Here is a 19,899-nt window from a genome sequence, read left to right as displayed (position 1 = left end):
AACACTAACCAAAGCCTTTGTCCGAAATCTAAGCTGAAATAAGACATGAAATCAAAACTCTTTGATTGAAAATAGCTAAATATGCAATGATGAAGTGTTTCTCTCTTATATTTTCAGAATGGCTTCCCTCCTGAGCAAATTTAGGATAAAATTTGCAGACATCCATGTCATTGGTGACATCAACATTAAGCCAAACAAAGAAAGGTATGAAATATTGAACAAGATCCATTGTTTATTCGTGGTACTCTCGCCTTCTCTTCTGTGTTAATTATCAGAAGGTAAAAATGTTATGGATTTACTGCAGTGACTCCTGATAGGGTATAATAAAAAGGGATTTCAAATAATCATGACACAGAGCTATCACGTTCTAATGGAAGGAAAAGGTTTTAAGGTGAAGATGAACTTGAGAGGAAGAATTGTTGAAACACCATTTAGTTAACATTTTAAAATTGCCCTTCATGTTATTGGTTTCTATGGTGGCAAGATTAACAGGAAGCACAAGCTCAGACAATTCTGACCTGAGCAGTCAGGGTAAGTTTTCATTATTGAACATTACTGGTGGGGCATCCTGAAAGGGGAAGCCTATGAGAGCCCCTAAAGGTGGTCTCTAAAACTATCTGAAGCCTGGCAAGAAAATGTATTGCTTCCAAAATTTTTAAATGAAAAACATTGAAATAATTGTTTAAATGTCTTCAAAACAACATCATTTTAACTTCATTGATTGTTAAATTTGTCAAGTCCATGATATTTGAAAACAATTTGTAGGTAGATCTTAAAAGGAGTTCCCAGAGGTGTAAGAAGATTGTCTGAAAATCATAGCCAATTATAAATTAAAGTACTTAGAGCAATGACTTAGCAATTATAAAATATTTTCAATTGTTTACAGTCCAAAATCATATTTACTGTTGCATCTAGATGCAGTTTAATACATTTGATTTGGTGTGGAATGGAGTCTCCAAGGGTTAGAGTAGAGGGAGACACGAAGGTCTCAGTATGGCTTAGGTCCTTGCTGGAACTCTTGGACCTCTTCTCATTTCTGTTGACCATCATTTCTCCTTCCTCCTGCAGTTCTTGATGGATTGCAATTCCATATTCCTTGAGCCTTCTTGCTCTTACCTTCTTTTGATTCACTGTTATCCCAGATGAGCTTAATAACTAACTGAAAATCATCCAGATTTACGACGCATTCTTATTGACCAAATGGCAACCTCGAACTTCATATAGTTTGAGGGTGTTCATGATTCCTCCAATGTTATGGGTCAGTTAAAACAGCTTTACGAAACATCTTAACTGTGATAAGAAAGCTATAATTGACAGGGTTAACCTGGATTATTACTATGTAGTATTTCCTTATATCATATATACCACTAATGCCTTTCATTCCTGTATTTCTACAGTTATAAACAGTTTAAAAAAATTAAGAACAGATTTATCATCCTCCTTGGTAAATGGAATTAACATTCTGATATGAAGTGAACTGTCACGTTGTAACCTCTGGTAGCCTTCCACATTTCACTTGAAGAATTTTAATTCCTAAGTCGCTGCCTCTTGGCTTTTGCAGTGATGTGATCAAACGGGCTCATCTTATAGCTCTAACTGGTGGGAATGCATTCTCTTTCATAACACAGCAGGTCCAGTGATTCCCTAGTATGTGCCACTTAGCAACAGGCCAGAGCCTGCCAGCGCTCTGCAAGTACAGGACCATTTACTGTTGTCTAGAGCAGTCAGTGTCCCCTACTGACTTTGGATTTTCTATAAGCCCTGGCTCAATGCTGGGCACAGATCAGTCACCTACTTCTCGTAGGTGAATTCTTGCTGTTGTTTGTCTTATCAGCAGCTAAGGACTGTCTGTGCTTGCTGATTAATTCGTTTCTATATCCTTTGCCTCTTTACCCATCAATATGGTTTTCTCTACCCAACTCCTGTTTCCTTCCCTCTCTTTTGTGCTAGTCTCTGCCCAGCTGCCATGGTCACCTGCTGCATACCCATCCTTTCTGTCCTATCACTGAGGATGTTGATGTATCTCTTTTACTAACCATGTCTCTTCCTTCTTTGAGTGTCCATCACAGGCTAGACACTCTTCATCTTCCTACCCCTGACCTTTGTTCCATGGTTTCCTCTTCTCAAGGAGAAAACTCTATGCACAGTCGTAAGAAACAAAGGACCCAGGCATTTGTGCTTTTGTCCTGTTATCTAAATTTGACTTTAGACACCATTCTGATTTGGTGTTTCTTACATATCCTCCACATCCTGCAGTGAAGAGTTCTATTCCCCTTTCTCGGGAAAAAAAAAAAAGAATTAGTTTTCACAATTGTGGAGATTCTCTATGTGATATTTCAAGGTCTTGAGGAAGATGCAGGAAAAAAAAGTCCATTCTTACTAGAATAACTGCAGTGAATGTACCCTGGTGTGAAGACAAAAGGCCACCAAGAAGAGGTGTGCTGGAAGTGCCATCCTTCTCTCTTCAGTCTTCAGCTATAACTGATGCCGTATTACTTTATAAAACAACCACATGTCCAATGCTGGCAATGCCTTTTCCAATATTTGAAGGTAAATTTTAGAACAGAGAATGGTCATTCAGTAAATCTCACAAATGGCCACTGGTAGCACACCTAGCACCTTTGTGATAATTTTTAAAAGGCAACTCCTCTGAGTGGTTTAATAAGAGAAAGAGAACTCTTCCTCTGGGCTGATGCAGCCCCAGGCCCAGGGCCCAAAGCTTACAGCACTGTCTCAACTTCAGCTTTCACATGGGCCTTGTTGGTCAGGCAGCCCTTGTCTACCATTAACAGCTATCTCCTGATCACTGTTCTTTCTTGGTCACTATTTTCACACAATGTTGAAAATAGTTTGTCAGTGATTTCCGTGTTGGAGGCTAATGTTAACTGTCCTTCAATTACCTTTAATAGATCTTTCAACTACCCATAAAACATGAGCAAGTCTTGATGGAGACATTCTATCATAAAAATATTATCTATAAATATGGTAGAGCAAGGGTGAAAGGGAGTACAAAAGCAAAGTTAATGAGAAAATAATTGGGAAAACTGAAAAGCTCTTGTGGCTGAATTTCATTTTTTATTGTACAGACTGAATTAAAAGTAATAGGCCAATAGAACAGCAATCTTTAAACAGAAATCAGAGAGAAACTAGAAGCAATTAACTAGATAATTTAGTTGAAAGATGCTAGTGTGATCACAAAAGCAATAAATACATTAATTTGTGAGAAGAAATCTTATATGAACTTAGGGGGAAATTTTTATGCAGTCAAAAAATGTTTTTAACTTTGTTATTATGAGGAACAAGGATGGGGAAGGCAGGGCAGCTATAAGTTAATTTTTTAAATTAAATTAATTCTCACTTATATTTAATAGTATGTAATACTCGACCTATTCTAGAATCAATTAAAAAATAATTATAAGAAAGATCAGATTTAATAAGAATCAAATAGAAATCCTGAGCTACCTTTGGATCACCAAGCTAGGAGAACGGAAAATGGCCAACTCAGGGATGAGCCTTAGGATGAAGAAATCAAAGATAAACATAAATAAGGAGCAGTAAGAGTTTAGAGAAAATAAATGGACAAATACAGCCCCATTATAACCTACTGTGTCACTTAGCATGCTTCAATTGCAAGTAAAAGAAAACTTAACTCATAGTGACTTAAATAATGGAAATTATTATCAACCTTAACTGAAAAAATCCAAGGGTATTTTGGCTTTCAGGTGAAGCTTGATCTAGGTTAATTTTACAATTAAGGACTAATTCTCCTTCATTCTCTCTACTCTACCTTGTATTATGAAATCATCAATCAAAGTTGATTTAGCTTATAAAACCAAGATGAATGCCCATCGCAGCCAGAACTACATATTTGCTCATTTGTGTTCAGTGGGAGAAAAAGTTTGTCTCTTCCCCAGTTGTTGAACTCAGGTCATTGGCTGCATTCAGGTAGCACCAACCCAAGCCACTGAGCCACTTGTTGTGGTCAGTAAAATGCAAGGTGCCTATTGGTCAAGATTTCCTGGGTTATGTGCTCACCCTGGCCAATCAGTCTGGCAGAAGGAATAGAATTGTATTGACTGTCTGATGCTGGGGATAGAGTCATTCCCACCCAAACTACAATGGAGAAACATAGTATGCATGCTGGGGGGACAACCAGCAATCTCCTTTCCACTTTCCATTTCTTAGGAAACTATTTTTGAACTGCTCTTTCTAATAAGCACCTGGGCTGAGATGCAAAGAAAACTCTTATCCTGATCAAAATAATTATATGTAGAGCTTAAACAGACAAACTGTCAATTGCTAACCTCAGTCCTATGGCTGCTGAGTAAAATGAACGCCTTGCTTTTACAGGGCACTTCATACTTTTCAGAGCACTGTCACCCAAATCATCATATTAACACTCACAACAACCACGTGCCAGCTTTGAGCAGCCATTATATTACCCCCTATTATAGGCAAGGTTATCCAGGTCAAGGAGGACAATGGAAGAGCTGGAGCAAGAACCCAGGCTCTTTTCTCCTAGGCCAGCAACTTTGCGCTGATCACCGCCAAGGTCTCTGAAAGCACAGCACTGTTGGGAGGAAGAGCAAATAAAAGTATTGTGTGGCTGCAAGAATAATAGGGCATATCAGTCTTATTCCTTCCCTGTCACTGTCTACCATTCTAAATAAGTCAAAGCATCAGAAATCTACTGCATTAAGTATCTCTTCAATCCCTTAAAAAAAGCACACTGGTAGGGACAACCTACTCCTTTGTAATCTCTGTACTTTGTACAAATCCTAAATCAGGACAACTGATGAGATCACTGAACTCATTGCTTCATATTTTAATTTCTTAACCTAACATCACATTGATTCTAATTATCACTCATTCCAAAATTACTAAATTATAAGTAAGCCACATTATATAAAACCAAAGAAAACTTTATATTTGAGATCATCTTACAGTAGCATAGTAAAGACAACTACTCGTACAAATTAGAAACTTTGTTTTGTGCTATTTTAAAAATAAGTCTTGTGGCTTTCCTGGTGGTGCAGTGGTTGAGAATCCGCCTGCCAATGCAGGGGACACGGATTCGAGCCCTGGTCCGGGAAGATCCCACATGCCGCGGAGCAGCTAAGCCCATGCGCCACAGCTGTGAGCCTGCGTGCCACAACTACTGAAGCCCGCGTGCCTAGAGCTCGTGCTCCGCAACAGGAGAAGCCACCGCAGTAAGAAGACCACGCACCACAATGAAGAGTAGCCCCCACTCACCACAACTAGAGAAAAGCCCGCGCACAGCAACGAAGACCCAACACAACCAAAAATAAATAAATTAATTAAAAAAAAGAAAGTCTTATGAGATTCTTATGAAAGACAAGAATGAGATTTTTCAGCAATTTTTAAAATGTTCCGCAGCTCTGAGATACTGCTCCTCCTTTTCTATTCAATGATTTATTCTTAATCGCTCTAAAATGCCCTCAGATTTTAAAATATTATTGATTTTTGTTCTTTCCTCTAACATGCACCTGAACAACAGCCATTTGAAAATCTCAGGCAGCAACATCAGATACCAGAAGGACAAAGGCTACATTATTTACAGCAAACATTCAAATTGTTCTATAGCCATTGAACTCACTTCCTTGCTCCTCTTAGTTACTATTCTCCTACCTGCCTGCAGCCTCCTGCCATGAGTGCGAGTTGCCATGTGGACTAAAGGTGAGGAGGGCAACCCTATCCAACTCTCAGGGATGCTAGTTCATCTCCTACATTAATTCATGAATGTCTCCCATAGAATCTATAAAATAAGCAGAAGGAAACTCATTTATGGGCTGAAAGTGTCTACGTTACAACTGTGTCTTTGACTCTATTATGTAGAACATGTATTTGCAGAATAATTACTATCTGTGTGTTTGTGTATTTATATTGAGGATCTAATGCCTAGTAGGCTATCAAGGCCTCACACACGTTAAGGCCTCTCCCTGGATAGGGAGGCACTACTAGAGCCATGGTTTTACTCACAGCAAGTCCCCTGCAAAGATAATTCTTAAAAGATTTGCATGACATTCAGCTCTGATTCTGTAGCCAGCAGGGCTAGTCATACCTAGAGAATCTGTGAAATAATGAGTTGGTTTCCCACTGCGAGGCCTCTTTTATAATTCCAATTTCAGCTGGAAATTCTTTGAAGAAATGATTGAACCATATCGTCTCCATGAAAGCTGCAAAGATTTAACAACTGCTGAGAAATTAAAGAGAGAAACTCCGTGGAAAATTACAGATGCAGAACTGGAAGCGGTCAAGGAAAAGGTAAGAACTTGTCTCCCTTAATCTTTACTTTGCTATCTGACTAGCTGAAAAAGAAAACAGTGGTTGATTTAAAGATCAAGAAGTAATGTATCTATTACAGAATTTCATTGTTCAAGATCCAGGTTTCTCCATATTTCAAGTGCTTTTTCAATCATATTATTGAATATGAGGATTTAGAAGATTGTTTTCATTTTTTAGTATAAAATCAATTTTTAAGTTAAGAACAGGTTATTGATACATATTGTGAAGTCTTCTTTCCAATTTAATTTTATAGAACAGGAGACAGACCCATCAGTCTAAAATAATTTAAGTCAATACATATGAAAAGTAAATATAGACTGACTCACAGTTTGAGACAACAACAAAGAATTTTAACCTGGTAAAGTTAGCTATAAAAACTAACATAGGGATCTGAGAAAATATGTAATTGGAGCAATGAATATGAAAGTTGGATCCAGCACATCTTGTAGGACAGATGTAAAATGGTGGGCTCTTCTAGAGAACCAAATAAAATGGGAGTTACCCTAATGGCCTGAGCTGAATGAAGCTGCAATAGTGAAGATGATGAAAAGGCCAGGGACATAAAAATAAGGCAGAAGAACTGACATCTGAATTGGATTAGACATTCAAGGAAAAGGACCACAAGAACCTCTAAACTACAAAATTTAAATAAATTATATTAGGAGCTGAAGTTGGTATAAGTTAGAGCAGGAGATACTAAAAGCCTTTCAAATTTAGTGGGAAAATACTGAGCTAAGAATCATAAGCTCTGTGTGTGATAAACGTCCCAGTTCTAACGAAAAGTTTTCATATAATTGAGCAAATCACTTATCTAAACCTTGTTTTCTGAACCAGTGAAAGGTAATAATAAATATTACTCTCATCACTGCAAATTAGTTAATGTAGTTATTTTTCCAAATGTGTCTTTTGGTAACTCTTTCATTGAAACCAGTCCCCTGTGCCGGTAAAAATCGAAGAGCTTAAATATAGACAGACTAGGGTATAACCTATGTTCTTAGGATATCAAATTAGTATCAAGATTAGGTTAGTTTTCTTCAGCTGCCAACCTGTTCCCCAGCACTGGCCATTCTTATCTTCTTTTTACCGTTATCCATGTGGCTTGCTTGTTTTTTTTCTTCTAGAATTTAATAAGCCACTATAGCACAATGGTCTTATTCTTTATGTTTCTAAAATTTCCCATGAGTTTTAAAAACACTGTTAAGTTTCCAAACCTGAATGAAATAACTGTAATTTTTTAAAATGAGGTTTTTCTACTTGTCCATAATTTGAGGTAAGAAGATAAATTCTCATTCATAATTCTGGGAAAACTGCCCTCAACAAAATCTGAATGTTGTCCACAGAGTTACCGCCAAGTTCGACTGAACGAACTCTTACAGGAGCACTCAAGAGCTGCTAATCTCATAGTCCTGTAAGTATCATTGCAGACATTTAAGATTGTTACAGAGAAACCTTAGTTGTGAATTTAAAAGCTCACAACTATTCAGGTGGAAAGTTAAATTTGGAACATGTGGGATTTTAGGCTGCGAGGGAAAATAAAGGCTACCCTGAGACACTGACAATTGAGGCCCATGGGCTTTAGAGGGCTCCATTTGGACTTTCCACCAGGTGTTCCCCACCCAAAGGGCCAGGGGCATAGTGCATGCCCATCTAGAACCCTGGCTCCTCCCAGGTTCCCGGGAACCTGACTCTGGAATTCCCTGCCTAATTAGCCCCAAGCTGGCTACCAAGGTTCCCAGGCCCCTTCCCTAGATAGCTGCTCCTGAGGTATGGAGTCCATAGCATGTTTGCAAGACTCTTTACCATGGGGGAAGAGGCCAAGGCAGGAGAAAAAGGAGTGGGCTCTTCCATTTCCACTCTTTGCCCTCCACTCCACAAATGTTAGGGGTGTACCTGCTGAAAATATGAATGTTTACCTAAAGATTCATTGCTAAACATGAAAACCAACAATTTCACATTTATACCTCATGAACTTGACTCCTATGTACAAAGTTAAGTATGTCTTTAAACAAGGTCTGCACTGGAGGACTATCCATTTAAGACATAGATTGTTCTCCTGAATTGGGTGGTAGGACTCAAACAGCTGTTTCTCCCAAATATAAGAGCTTTAAACCATTAGGAAAAGTCATTTTTCCCAAAAATGGGGAGAGGTATTGGTTGATCACATTTTCTATTTAAAGAGTGAAAATTTATTATATTTATGCTTTGCCTCTACCCTACAATGCCCAAGCCTATTTTTCTGGTTTGTAGATATTTATATTATCTGAGAAGTATATCAATTTAATATCTATATTCAAAATAATTTCCATGCTTTCATTTTGTCAGGGAGGCACATAAAAGGTTCAGGCCACTTGTTATTACACAGCTCAGATAACTAGCGATGTTACTGCCTGTACTAATTGTCACGTTTGTTCCTTATTTTTCTTCCATGCTGTCAGGAGCCTTCCAGTGGCAAGAAAAGGATCTATATCAGATTGGTTGTACATGGCTTGGTTGGAAATCCTCACGAAGAACCTCCCTCCTGTCTTACTAGTTAGAGGAAATCACAAAAATGTCCTGACGTTTTATTCTTAAAAGATAAAGGATTAGAACACATTTTACCTTAATGTATGAATAAGTAGGAGACATGTTCCAGTACTTCATGTTATAAATCTGATCTGTGGATATGCAAACCTCTGGAGACCAAGTAAACTTTGTCATTTTTTAAATTATTACTTAATAGGAGCTATTTTTTTTTTTTTCTATCAGCTTAAGGGGGTGTCAAAGCCAATGCTACCCCTAGAAAAACATCTTGTCATTGCTGTTGAAAAACAAGAAAATTAAGCAAACCCATGCTGGCTTACGCCCATGAAAACCACCAACTTATTGTAAGCTTTTCCAGGCACACCTAATCTTCTGTGTGCCTCTAGGCCCTGGAAGAGGCTTCAGCCCCCAGCAGTTTCTCATTAAATTCCTATTGACAGGCTGGTATAGTAACCATGGGTGGTTATCAAAGGAAAAGACCAACTGGGCAGGAAACGTGATTATGCTTGGCCTTCTGAGAAGCTTATACCTACAAAGAAGATTTGAAAATCAGTAACTGAAACCTTTAAGGAGTACTTGCTTCTACACAGTGTTTAAAGCAGTTACCTAAATGAGGTTATTTAATATAACACAGATCATATTCTTAGAGTGATCTGAGCGATCGCTGATAACATATGGCTTCAATTTGGGGCTGATTGAAAAATATATTAGCTGGATTAGGAGGCAACATATATTCCAATTAAGTGAAATATATTCCATCCTTAATATATAAATTTCAGTTGCTTTCCCTATTTAGACATTTCCAGTATGGTATTACTTTGCATATTTTTTTTCTAATTAAGTGGGTAGCACAGATGAAGTCTTCATAGATGTTTAATTGAAAACCAAATACCACACATTTTCTAACTGTTATAAAGAAGTATATCCTGAATCATATATTTAGTTATTTTATACAGTGATTGTATAGATTTAAAAGAATAATTAAAATGTGAAGTGGAGAAACTTGCAAATTTGGAATATACAAGTATCGATTTTGTTTCATTTGTTAGTGTTCCTATAATACTTAATCATATTAAAAAACAACCAAAAATTTTTTTCTGATGGATGACTTGCTTATTTTTTTTCTTGACATATTATGACTGTTTATTCTAACTGATAAAATGTGAGGGGAAAAAAATCAACCTGAAATAAAACCACTCAAATTCGTTTGCTCTGGCCTAGGTCATGTTTTTACCTTTCAGTCACTAAAATCACAGTGCAGGGCTTCCCTGGTGGCGCAGTGGTTGAGAATCTGCCTGCTAATGCAGGGGACACGGGTTAGAGCCCTGGTCTGGGAGTATCCCACATGCCGCGGAGCGACTGGGCCCGTGAGCCACAACTACTGAGTCTGTGCGTCTGGAGCCTGTGCTCCGCAACGAGAGGCCACGATAATGAGAGGCCCGCACACCGCGATGAAGAGTGGCCCCTGCTTGCCACAACTAGAGAAATCCCTCGCACAGAAACGAAGACCCAACACAGCAAAAATAAATAAATTAACTAATAAACTCCTACCCCCAACATCTTCTTTAAAAATCACAGTGCAATGGTGTATCAGATTGGAGCCTGAAATTTTCAATCGGTTGCCTCATCTGCAGGTTGTTTAAAGCTGGGATTCAAGATTAGTCTTCCAGGCCAGACTCTGGCCTCAGAAGGATGACTAGGGAGGGAAAAGGGAAATAGCAAAGCTTAAGAAGCAGCATATCCCTATTCCAAATCTGACACCATTGGACTTAATTCAGGCCTGGATTAGCCCTCTCTCTTGAGCCCTTATGTACCTGAAATCCAAATGGCTAGATGCCATCCTGGTGACCAGAGCAAGGAGCACCTGGCTTCATCTGGATCTGACACTTCCCTAAAACACTTGATAGGGTCTCTGGAAAAGGTGAAAAGTCATATGGCTTCTATTACATGAAATTCTGGCTCTCATTTCTTGAAGAAGCTGTTATGTTAGGTCCCTTAGGAAACAGACTCGGAGAGAGTTTAGCGTGGAGCATGTTTATTAAGGAGTGCCCTTGGGATCAACACCTGTGGAAGGGTGAGGGAAAGGTGAGGTGTGATGCAGTCCCAAGGACAGTCTCAGTGACCTCACAGGGATCTCTGGAGATAGAATGTCCCTTCAGAATAGTCCCAAGAAGGGCTGAGAGGGCCAGGACTTTATACCGCCACATTTATCAGTCATTGGAGGTGGGTGGCCCAGGTAGGAGTGTGAACTTGGATGAGGCAACTCTCTGCAGGTAAGGCATACCAAAGGGCCTGACAGCTCAAGTCTGTCTGCTGACAGCACTCCCAGATGCTGCGGCAAAAAGTCCTTCATTAAACAGGGTGTGGGTGGGGTATCACCATGCCAACTGCAGGGGTCATATAAAGTACTGGTCAAAAAACAAACAAACAAACAAACACTCACACTGGCCTAAGTTCAAGTCTCACTATTTATTAGTGGTATTACCTTAAACTAGTTATTTAATATTTTGAGGGTTACTGGCAAAAGAGTGACTGAAGGGATGTCCCTTGGGTTCCAGGTTAAGAAATTGAGGAGAACATGGACTGAGAAAAACGGGGATGGGTGGTAGTAAGGGACTGGTGATCCTGAGGTCAAGAGCAGCTGTATTGGGAATAGGTTAGGGTAGCAGAAAATTGAAAGGATGGGGGCTATGGTCAAATGCCAACAGATTTTTGTAGTCCTCAGTGTCCTGTCCTTGTCCTTTGATTTACCCAGCTCTATTGACCCAACCTCCTACTATCCCCATGTCTATACTCAGGTTGCTGAGCAAGAAGAAGGTTACACATTCATGTTCATTGATGTCCAGCTTTCTCTGTCCCCTCACTTTGTACATGTGTCTCATCAGCATCCCTACCCTTTTCTCACAATGACTTTTCAAAATCTTCATCATTTTTTCAGTTGACGACCCTGGCACCATCCCTACAACATGGCCAGGTACATAGAGATGTAAAACTTTCTTATGTAAGGGAGACCACACTGGGAGCGTTGCCTTACAATTTCTTCCCTCAATACTCAAGTTTAGAGCTCTTTCAATGGAAGCTTTAAAAAAAAAAACGATTATAGATTCTTGAGGACAATCATAAGCCTACTAAATTAGACTCTACGGGAGAAGGACCAAGGAATCTGTATATTCTGATGATCCGCAAGATTTTGGAACTCCTGCTTTAGGCAGTCTTCCCTGTTTCTGTGACTTGACTCCCACCATGGGCTGATGCCTCCCAAATTTATATTTCTAACACAGAGCTCCCCTAAGTCTCAGATCCATATATTCAATCACTAATTTTCATGGTGTTTCTCTTTGTATATCCTGCAGACACTCTAAATGCAAGATGACCAGATTTCTGTTAAAAACAAACACACAACTAGAGCATTGCCTTTCTCCATTGCCTATAAGATCCTTTCTGAAATGACCAAAAAGACATACAAACAGGAAAGTTCTGCATCATGGCAGGAAACTAAGGAAGGATGCCATTCACATGATAACATTTTTAGAAATACAATCAAGCTGGAGTTTACATGGGATGAGATTGATGAAAGCTAGAAAAGGTCAGCTTGCAACAAATGCTCCTGAGAAAAATCCAACATGTCACAGGAAATAGTTGCAAGAGACCCTGGGAGAAGTCCTCCCCGAAGTGTGCAGGTGAAGGTTAGAAGCTGAAGGTACGACAGACAGAGTGCAGCATTGGGTGGGATCCCTTTTGTTGGATACTGAGAATATTCAGAAATGGCTGCCCGGAGAGGCCAAATGGTATGCTTGGTGAACACTCAAAGCAGACATGGGTATTGCAGTGGAGCATCTCATAGGTGTCCTTGAAAGGCACCAGAAAGATATGTGCCATCAATACAGGCTGAGCCAAAGAGAAAACCAGCCCTTGATGCACAATTCTCCTAATACTGTACAGAGAAGAAAACTCAGAGATGGACGATCTTGTCCCTGGGTCTCACTGTTCTTAGGCTGCTGGGTTCCTAAACTGGCGCTACAAGTTGATATCAACGAGGCCTTATTAATTAAATTAAATAGGAGGATTGTAACGATAACCAGGTGATGTGGTGAAGGTCCCTGTGTCATTCACAGAAGATCAGCACATCTGCTGGTTGTCAAACTTAGCATCCACAGGATCCTTGCTGGCTGGATATTGCTGCACAGGTCACCTGGAGCCAGTCCACCTAGATATTTCTAATGTTTTCCTCCACAGAGATGTAGGGGACGTGTTGACATAAGGATGAAATCTGTCTGGACTCCCAGGGGGAGAACAGGAGAAATTCCTCTTTGGGTGTGACTCAGATGTCCCAGTTGCTGACAGATCAGGGCATCCCCATGAGTTGCAGTAAGAGCCAAGAGGTCAAGCCAAGAGTGCTCAGGGCCCAGCATCTGACCCAGGCATTCCCACGGGGCCACCAGCTGCCCCAGAGCATGGCAGCCCTGGTCTACAGGCAAAATCTCCTCTCCAGAGAAGGTGTGTTGGTCAGTCTTACCTCTTTAGGATTTCTGATGCTGAAAAGAACCATCTCAGTCTCCCTTTTTTTAATGCAGAAAAGCATTTCCAAAAAGAATATATAATATTTCATCTCATCTATGACACCATTCTAAACACACTATTTTAGGTCCCACTAAGGAAGAAAAATTTCTGCTATTTAAATTATGACATAATATCCTATCACTTGGCATTTTGTTATATTAATTGAGATGCCTTTTTTTAGGCTTATGTAGGTATAGAATTTTAAATAACATACCATTCTTGTGCATGTAAAAAAAGGAAAAGATAAGTGAAATAAATTTGGTTCCACTTCAAAGTTCCACTCTTCTTTTCACCTTTCCACTCTTTTTATGTCTGTTTTTTCACAGGACAGATCCTCAGTGCCAGGAGGAGCACTAGTGGCTCAGCATTTCTTGCAAGAGAAAGCCAGTGGACACTATTTTGTCATTGGCTTTAATAATCTTGATAATTCTAGGTTTGAGTAGTTTTTTAATAGCTTAAATTTGTCTCCTAACAGAATTTAAAACATTGTATGTAAATTCTGATGCATAAAGAACATAAAAACAAGGAAAAAATAATCCTAAAAAGTCAGAAAAAAATTACCATTTAAAAAAAGAGAAATCATACAATAGAATAAAAGACAGATCAAACATACAAGAAATAAACAGAAAATATAAATGTTTATCTTTTTTAACACTCTCAAATTTAATAAAAAATAGATAAAATCAAACTCTATTTGATCTGCTAGCATAATATTCTAAATTATATGTCTAAAAGGCTAAAAACAAAATAAAAAAATATATAGAAACATTCAAACAAAAAGAATAGAGTTGGCAATTTTAATTTCAAAGTTTAAGATTAAAAGAATTAGGAGGGATAAGAGAGCATCATTTTTTATATTTATAAAAGATATATAGCCATAATATAGCTATGATAATAATGGAGCTTTATCTAAATAAATAACATCATATTGACATAAATAACACAAGCATCGTTGGAAGCGAGGAGAGAGTCACTAAGAAAGTCAATTTTCTTAGGAAACAGCTCACCTGTATCTCTAACTTTGACAGATCAAGTATAGGAGAATTCAAACTACATTTTTAAAAAAATGTTTTTAATAGGTACCATAGTGCTCACAAACACTACACTGTCTTATAGAGATCTATAGAATGTTTTTGAAAACAAATTGTATATTAGATAACTCAGTAAATTCTAAAATGTAGAAATAGGAAATATTACGCTTTTATTACAATACAATAAAACTAATATTATTTACAAATATATAAACAACAACATGAGAAATCTTACTGGGAAAATAAAATTCTAAATATCTCATGTCAAAAGAGAAAGAAATAACACATTTTGACTATTTAGCAAAAATGACATTGAGAATTCCACATAACAAAACATAGTTTATGCTGATAAAGCAGGCTCAGAGGTAGATTTATATCTATAAATGGATTTATTAATAAATACGAAAAATGAAAGTTAATGGTCAACTCAAGAAGTTAGAAACTGTGCAAGATAATTAAAGGAAAGCATGAAGAAGACATTAAGGAAGAAAAGCAGGGAAGTAAAATTAAAAGCTGAGGTTCTGGAGTCAGAAAGAGAGGGGCTGAGTCTCAGTTTTCCCCCTTACTAGTGGAAGGCTCATTACCTGGCCTCCTGCAGAAACCATTTTCTCATATGTAAAATGAGCATTATTAAAAGATCTACCCTGGAGGGTTATTGCAGGGAAATGAGATCGTGGTTTTTTGCTTTTTTTTTTTCTCGGTACGCAGGCCTCTCACTCTTGCGGCCTCTCCCGTTGCGGAGCACAGGCTCCGGACGCGCAGGCTCAGCGGCCATGGCTCACGGGCCCAGCCGCTCCGCGGCATGTGGGATCTTCCCGGACCGGGGCACGAACCCGTGTCCCCTGTATCGGCAGGCGGACTCTCAACCACTGCGCCACCAGGGAAGCCCTGAGAGATCGTGTGTATTAAAAGCAGAGCACAGTACCTGGCTGAGCACTTTGTGGTAAGTACTTAACTAAATGTTAGACCAGGACAGACAAAAACAGTACAACTGGTAAGCTCAAGTGCTGTTTGTTGCTATTGCTTAAAAAAAAAAGGAATGTCGAAGGATAAAATATAAATATACAAATTTACAAATGAGCAAGGAACTATGAGTACAACTATGGAGAAGAACACCCTTTAAAACTTTATTCCGGTAAATTATTAAATTCCAGTGACATATATCAATTTCTAGTAAAATATAAATTACTAAAATTAACACACCATGTTTGAATATTTATTTATAACTGCAGAGAATACCTCTAGAAAAATGCACAAGAAACCAGTAAGAGTTGACTCTGGAGAGGAAAACAAGATTAATGAAGGTGGCTGTGAAAGAGAGATTTGATTTTTACTATGCACCAATAATAATTACTCAAAAACAATATTTAAAAAATTGAATATATAAATAAATTACTAGCCTGCTAGGCTGTGTTTAGTTCTTAATCCGTGTTTGAAGTGACATATATTGTGAAGGTCATATGAAATAAACTTTTTTAAGTTTTATAAAATGCTCAAAAATATAAGATATTATACCATCATGATATTTTTTTGCACTTATTTATAACATAGGTAACTAAAATATCATGTAGAAAAAGTTGACCCCACCACACAGCCACTGATAAGTTTAGTTTTGTTCCATTTGAGTTTTTTTTTAAACATGAGATCTTTTTTTTTTTTCTAATTTATGATTCTCTCCTGGGTAGAAAATTTAGTAGAGAAGAGAAATATTGAGTTGGATTTCCACTACAGCCCTGCATATTTTATTTGCTGAAGCTCAGGAATGGACAAGCATAATCTTAATAGGTTCTGGAGTTTTATTTCCTGAGCTGAATGAAACTCAGAATTGCTATTATGCATAGTAGGATGGGGTAATTATAATAATGTGATTTAGTTTGTATGAACCCATGCATTGCAAGTGCAGTATGCTTTTACCCTTTTAAATACAAAATCCAAATAGGATACTGTATTAATTTTCTATTGCTTCATAATAAATTATCACAAACGTATCAGCATAAAACAATACCCATTTATTATCTCACAATTTCCATGGGTTGAGGATACAGACATAGCTTAAGCTGGATTTTCTGCTCAGGGTTTCACAGCACTGCAGTCAAGGTGTTGCTCAGGCCTGTGTTCTTATCTGAGGCTCAGGGTCCTCTTCCAAGCTCATGTGGTTTTTGGCCAAATTAATCTTCTTGCTGCTACAGAATCCATGGTAGTTTACTTCTTCAAAGCCAACAGGAGAGGAAACCTCTGAACCTCTAGATCATCTTTTAAAGGGCTTGCCTGCTTACATCAGGCCCACCTGGGTCAATCTTCCTTCTGATTAACTTAAAGTCAAATGATTATGGGACTTTACATAATCAAAGTCCCTTCACCTTTGCCAAACATATAGGTAACCTAATCACTGGAGTGGCCATCCCATCATACTCATAAGTCCTGATCAGATTCAAGGGCGGGAGATTACACAGGGTGTGAACATGAAGCGGCCACCTTTCAATTCTGTCCACCACAAATGCTATCTTGCATTTCTGAAGATCATATTTTAGCTACCAAGACCCAAGCTTGGAATTAGATAATAAGTTAAAAATGGCCTGTGAAGCACCCAAATAATCAAGCAGTAACTAGCAATGACAGCAGGGATGATGCAGCAAAACAACAAAAACATTTTTAAAAAGAAAATACAAGCCTCGAATACACAGCAGTTTGAGGTTGTAAGTGTAGTAGGCACAGACTCTACATACCTCACTAGAGCCTGAGGGCATCATCAAGTTGTGAGGAGACAGCCTAACGTCAGAAAAGTTCAATTTTGTTCTAGGTGCCCTGGTTAAGAAAGCAAGAATGTTTACAGTTCAGCCACAGAAAAATTTTCCTTCATATGGTTGACATCAAAGGACAGCTAAGCTTCAGTTACCTGGAAAATTAATTTACATGGAATGACCCTGCAGTGAAGCAGAGTGTATGGAGCTCTTGTGTGGGACTTAAAGAGTGTATTTTCAGGTTGGGCAGTTCAAGATGAGGGATGCAGGAGAACTCAGAGGTTAAGGCCAAGATTTAGGTTATGAGTGCCATCACTTCAGAGCAGGTGACAAGCAATGACAACTGGAGCAAGGAGCCTGGGCTCTCTTTCTCCTCCTGGAAGATCTCTCAGCACAGGGTTGCCTGAGGCCAAAGCTAGGCAGTCAGCTTTTTAGAGAAAGGCATGGTTACTGCCAAGCTGTGGACTCAGCTGCAGAGCCCTGGGGGCCAAAGCTGGGCCTCTGTTCTGATGCAGCTGTTTCCCCAAAGCTGGTTGGCTTTCTTCAACTTCCAAATTCAATTCATCTGCTCTTTTGGGTGCCCAAGAGATCAGGAAAAGGAGACACTTCACATACAGACTTTTCTGTTGTTATTTCCAAAGCAGTTATATACTTAGATTTTCTAATTTTCCTGTTTTACTTCTCCCAACAAAGCCGTGGTAGAAATATTCTCCAGGAAGGTGAGAAGTTCAGAGAAGTAATTTCCTAATGTTCACAGGAACATTTTCAAAATGAGTTCTATTTTAAAATAGAACTTGTGCACCTTGGAGTTAATGTGTCCCAAACTGAGCTCTTGATCTTCCTTCCCAAAGCTGCTCTTTTAGTATTCTTCCAAATCTCAGTAAATGGCAACCCCATCCTTGCCGTAAATCTTGCAGTCATCCTTGACTTCTCTCCCTCACTTCTCATCTGACCCATCAGCAAATTCTAGTGGCTTTAGAGTACATCCAGAATCTAACCATTTCTCATCATTTCCACTGCTACCTCCCTGATACGTGCTACTTCCATCATCTCTCACCTGGATCACGGAGTAGCCTCCTAGAGGGTCTTCCTGCATTGGGCCTTGATCCTCTTCTGTCTCATTTCAAAATAGCAGCCCAAGCAATCCTGTTAAATGAAATAGAGCATGTCAATCCTCTTATCAAAATATTCCAATGGTTTCCCATTTCACTCAGTGGAAGAGCCACTGTGCTCACAAAAGCTTATAAGGCCCTAAGGCAACTGCAACCGTCACCCCTTGCCTCTGTGGCCGCATCTCCTACATCTGTGCACCCCTCTCTGTCACTCTGTTTAGACCACACCAGCCTTCTTACAGGTGAGTGTGCACCTCAGGACCTCAGTGCTTGCTGTGCCCTCTGCATGGAATGCCTTTCTCCCAAATATCACTTCTTTCAAGTTTGGTTACATGCCCTCCACCCCCAATCCCACACCTGGCAGGTAGCATATTCTCACTGAGGCCTTCCCTGACCACTCTCCCTAAATTGCAAGCCTACATTCCACATTTCACTTTTCTGCTCTGCTTCTCTCTTTAACATTCAGCACTATTTATTTTAATCACTTCTTCTATTTACTGTCAGGCTAATTTTTGTCTGGTCTGTTCTCTGTTATGTCCCCAAAGTCTAGACCAGTGCCTGGCAAACTGAACACATTCAAAAATATTTGTTGAAAGGATGAATGAATGCAGGCACTGAGGGGAATAGGAAGTATAGAGCCCCACCTCCTTTGAGGTTTGGTCTTTGACTCACTGTGGAGCCTCAGCCTGCCAGGCTCAGGTCCCATCTCACACCAGCCATGCCCCACATTCCACACACACCACTGTGTGTCTCTGAACATGTGGGTCCTGCTGCCTACGATGTCTGACTCTCTTTTGTTTACCTCACTGTTATTTTTATCCTTATTTATTTCACTACCAATGAGATAATCACTAGACAGTTTATCATGAGTTTATTGGCCATCTGGGATTGCTTCTTTTGTCAATTCAACAAAAATGTGCCAGGCTGTAAAGATATAAAGATACATTGTTATAAGCTCTTGATAAGACAACCATTTTCCCTGTCTTCAAAAAGTTTATGGTCTAGAACCCCATCCTGTCTGAGCAAAAAACAGACGCCCTCCAGCGACCTACACGCAGAGGCAGGGCCAAATCCAAACCTGAGCCCTGTGAGCTGTGAGAACAAAGAAGAGAAAGGGAAATCTCTCCCAGCAGCCTCAGAAGCAGCGGATTAAAGCTCCACAATCAACTTGATGTCTGTGGAATACCTGAATAGACAAGGAATGATCCCAATTGAAGAGGTGGACTTTAGGAGCGAGATCTATGATTTTTTTTCCCTTTTCCTCTTTTCGTGAATGTGTACGTGTATGCTTCTGTGTGAGATCTTGTCTGTATAGTCTTGCTTCCACCATTTGTCCTAGGGCTCTATCCGTCCATAGTTTTTTTAAAAAAAATTTCTTTTCTTAATAATTAATTTTAATTGTAATAACTTTATTATACTTTACCTTCACTCTTTCTTTCCTTCCTTCCTTCCCTCCTTTAGACAACGAATCACCCCAAATTGAGGAGGTGGTCTCTGAAAGCAAGATTTATGATTTTTCCCCTTTACCTCTTTTTGTGAGGGTGTATGTGTATGCTTCTGTGTAAGATTTTCTCTGTATAGCTTTGCTTCCAACATTTGTCCTAAGGTTCTATCTGTCACTTTTTTTTT

At 39.0% G+C, this 19,899-nt stretch overlaps 1 protein-coding gene and 1 long non-coding RNA gene across 3 annotated transcripts in view; one reads left to right on the top strand and one right to left on the bottom strand.

Moving 5' to 3' along the window:
- SLC12A1 (solute carrier family 12 member 1) overlaps window positions 1-10,037 on the top strand; it is a 91,797-nt gene extending 81,760 nt beyond the window's left edge. Inside the window, exons 26-29 of the mRNA XM_024740284.1 lie at window positions 118-204; window positions 6,150-6,285; window positions 7,647-7,714; window positions 8,742-10,037. Of these exons, the coding sequence (XP_024596052.1) occupies window positions 118-204; window positions 6,150-6,285; window positions 7,647-7,714; window positions 8,742-8,877 (427 nt within the window). The 3' untranslated portion in view covers window positions 8,878-10,037. The remainder of the gene's footprint in view (window positions 1-117; window positions 205-6,149; window positions 6,286-7,646; window positions 7,715-8,741) is intronic.
- Window positions 1-19,899, bottom strand: part of LOC112396518 (uncharacterized) — an 80,754-nt gene that overhangs the window by 47,907 nt on the left and 12,948 nt on the right. For both annotated transcript variants that reach the window (XR_003002584.1, XR_003002585.1), the window contains exons 2-3: window positions 18,216-18,304; window positions 17,144-17,222 (exon numbers count right to left, since the gene is read on the bottom strand). This is a non-coding gene — a long non-coding RNA (uncharacterized LOC112396518). The remainder of the gene's footprint in view (window positions 1-17,143; window positions 17,223-18,215; window positions 18,305-19,899) is intronic.

The sequence above is a fragment of the Neophocaena asiaeorientalis genome, unplaced genomic scaffold (genome assembly GCF_003031525.2).
Source record: "Neophocaena asiaeorientalis asiaeorientalis breed wild unplaced genomic scaffold, Neophocaena_asiaeorientalis_V1.1 scaffold122, whole genome shotgun sequence".
NCBI lineage: Eukaryota > Metazoa > Chordata > Mammalia > Artiodactyla > Phocoenidae > Neophocaena > Neophocaena asiaeorientalis.
Note: the sequence above shows the minus strand (reverse complement) of the source record. Positions and strands in the feature narration are given on the sequence as shown.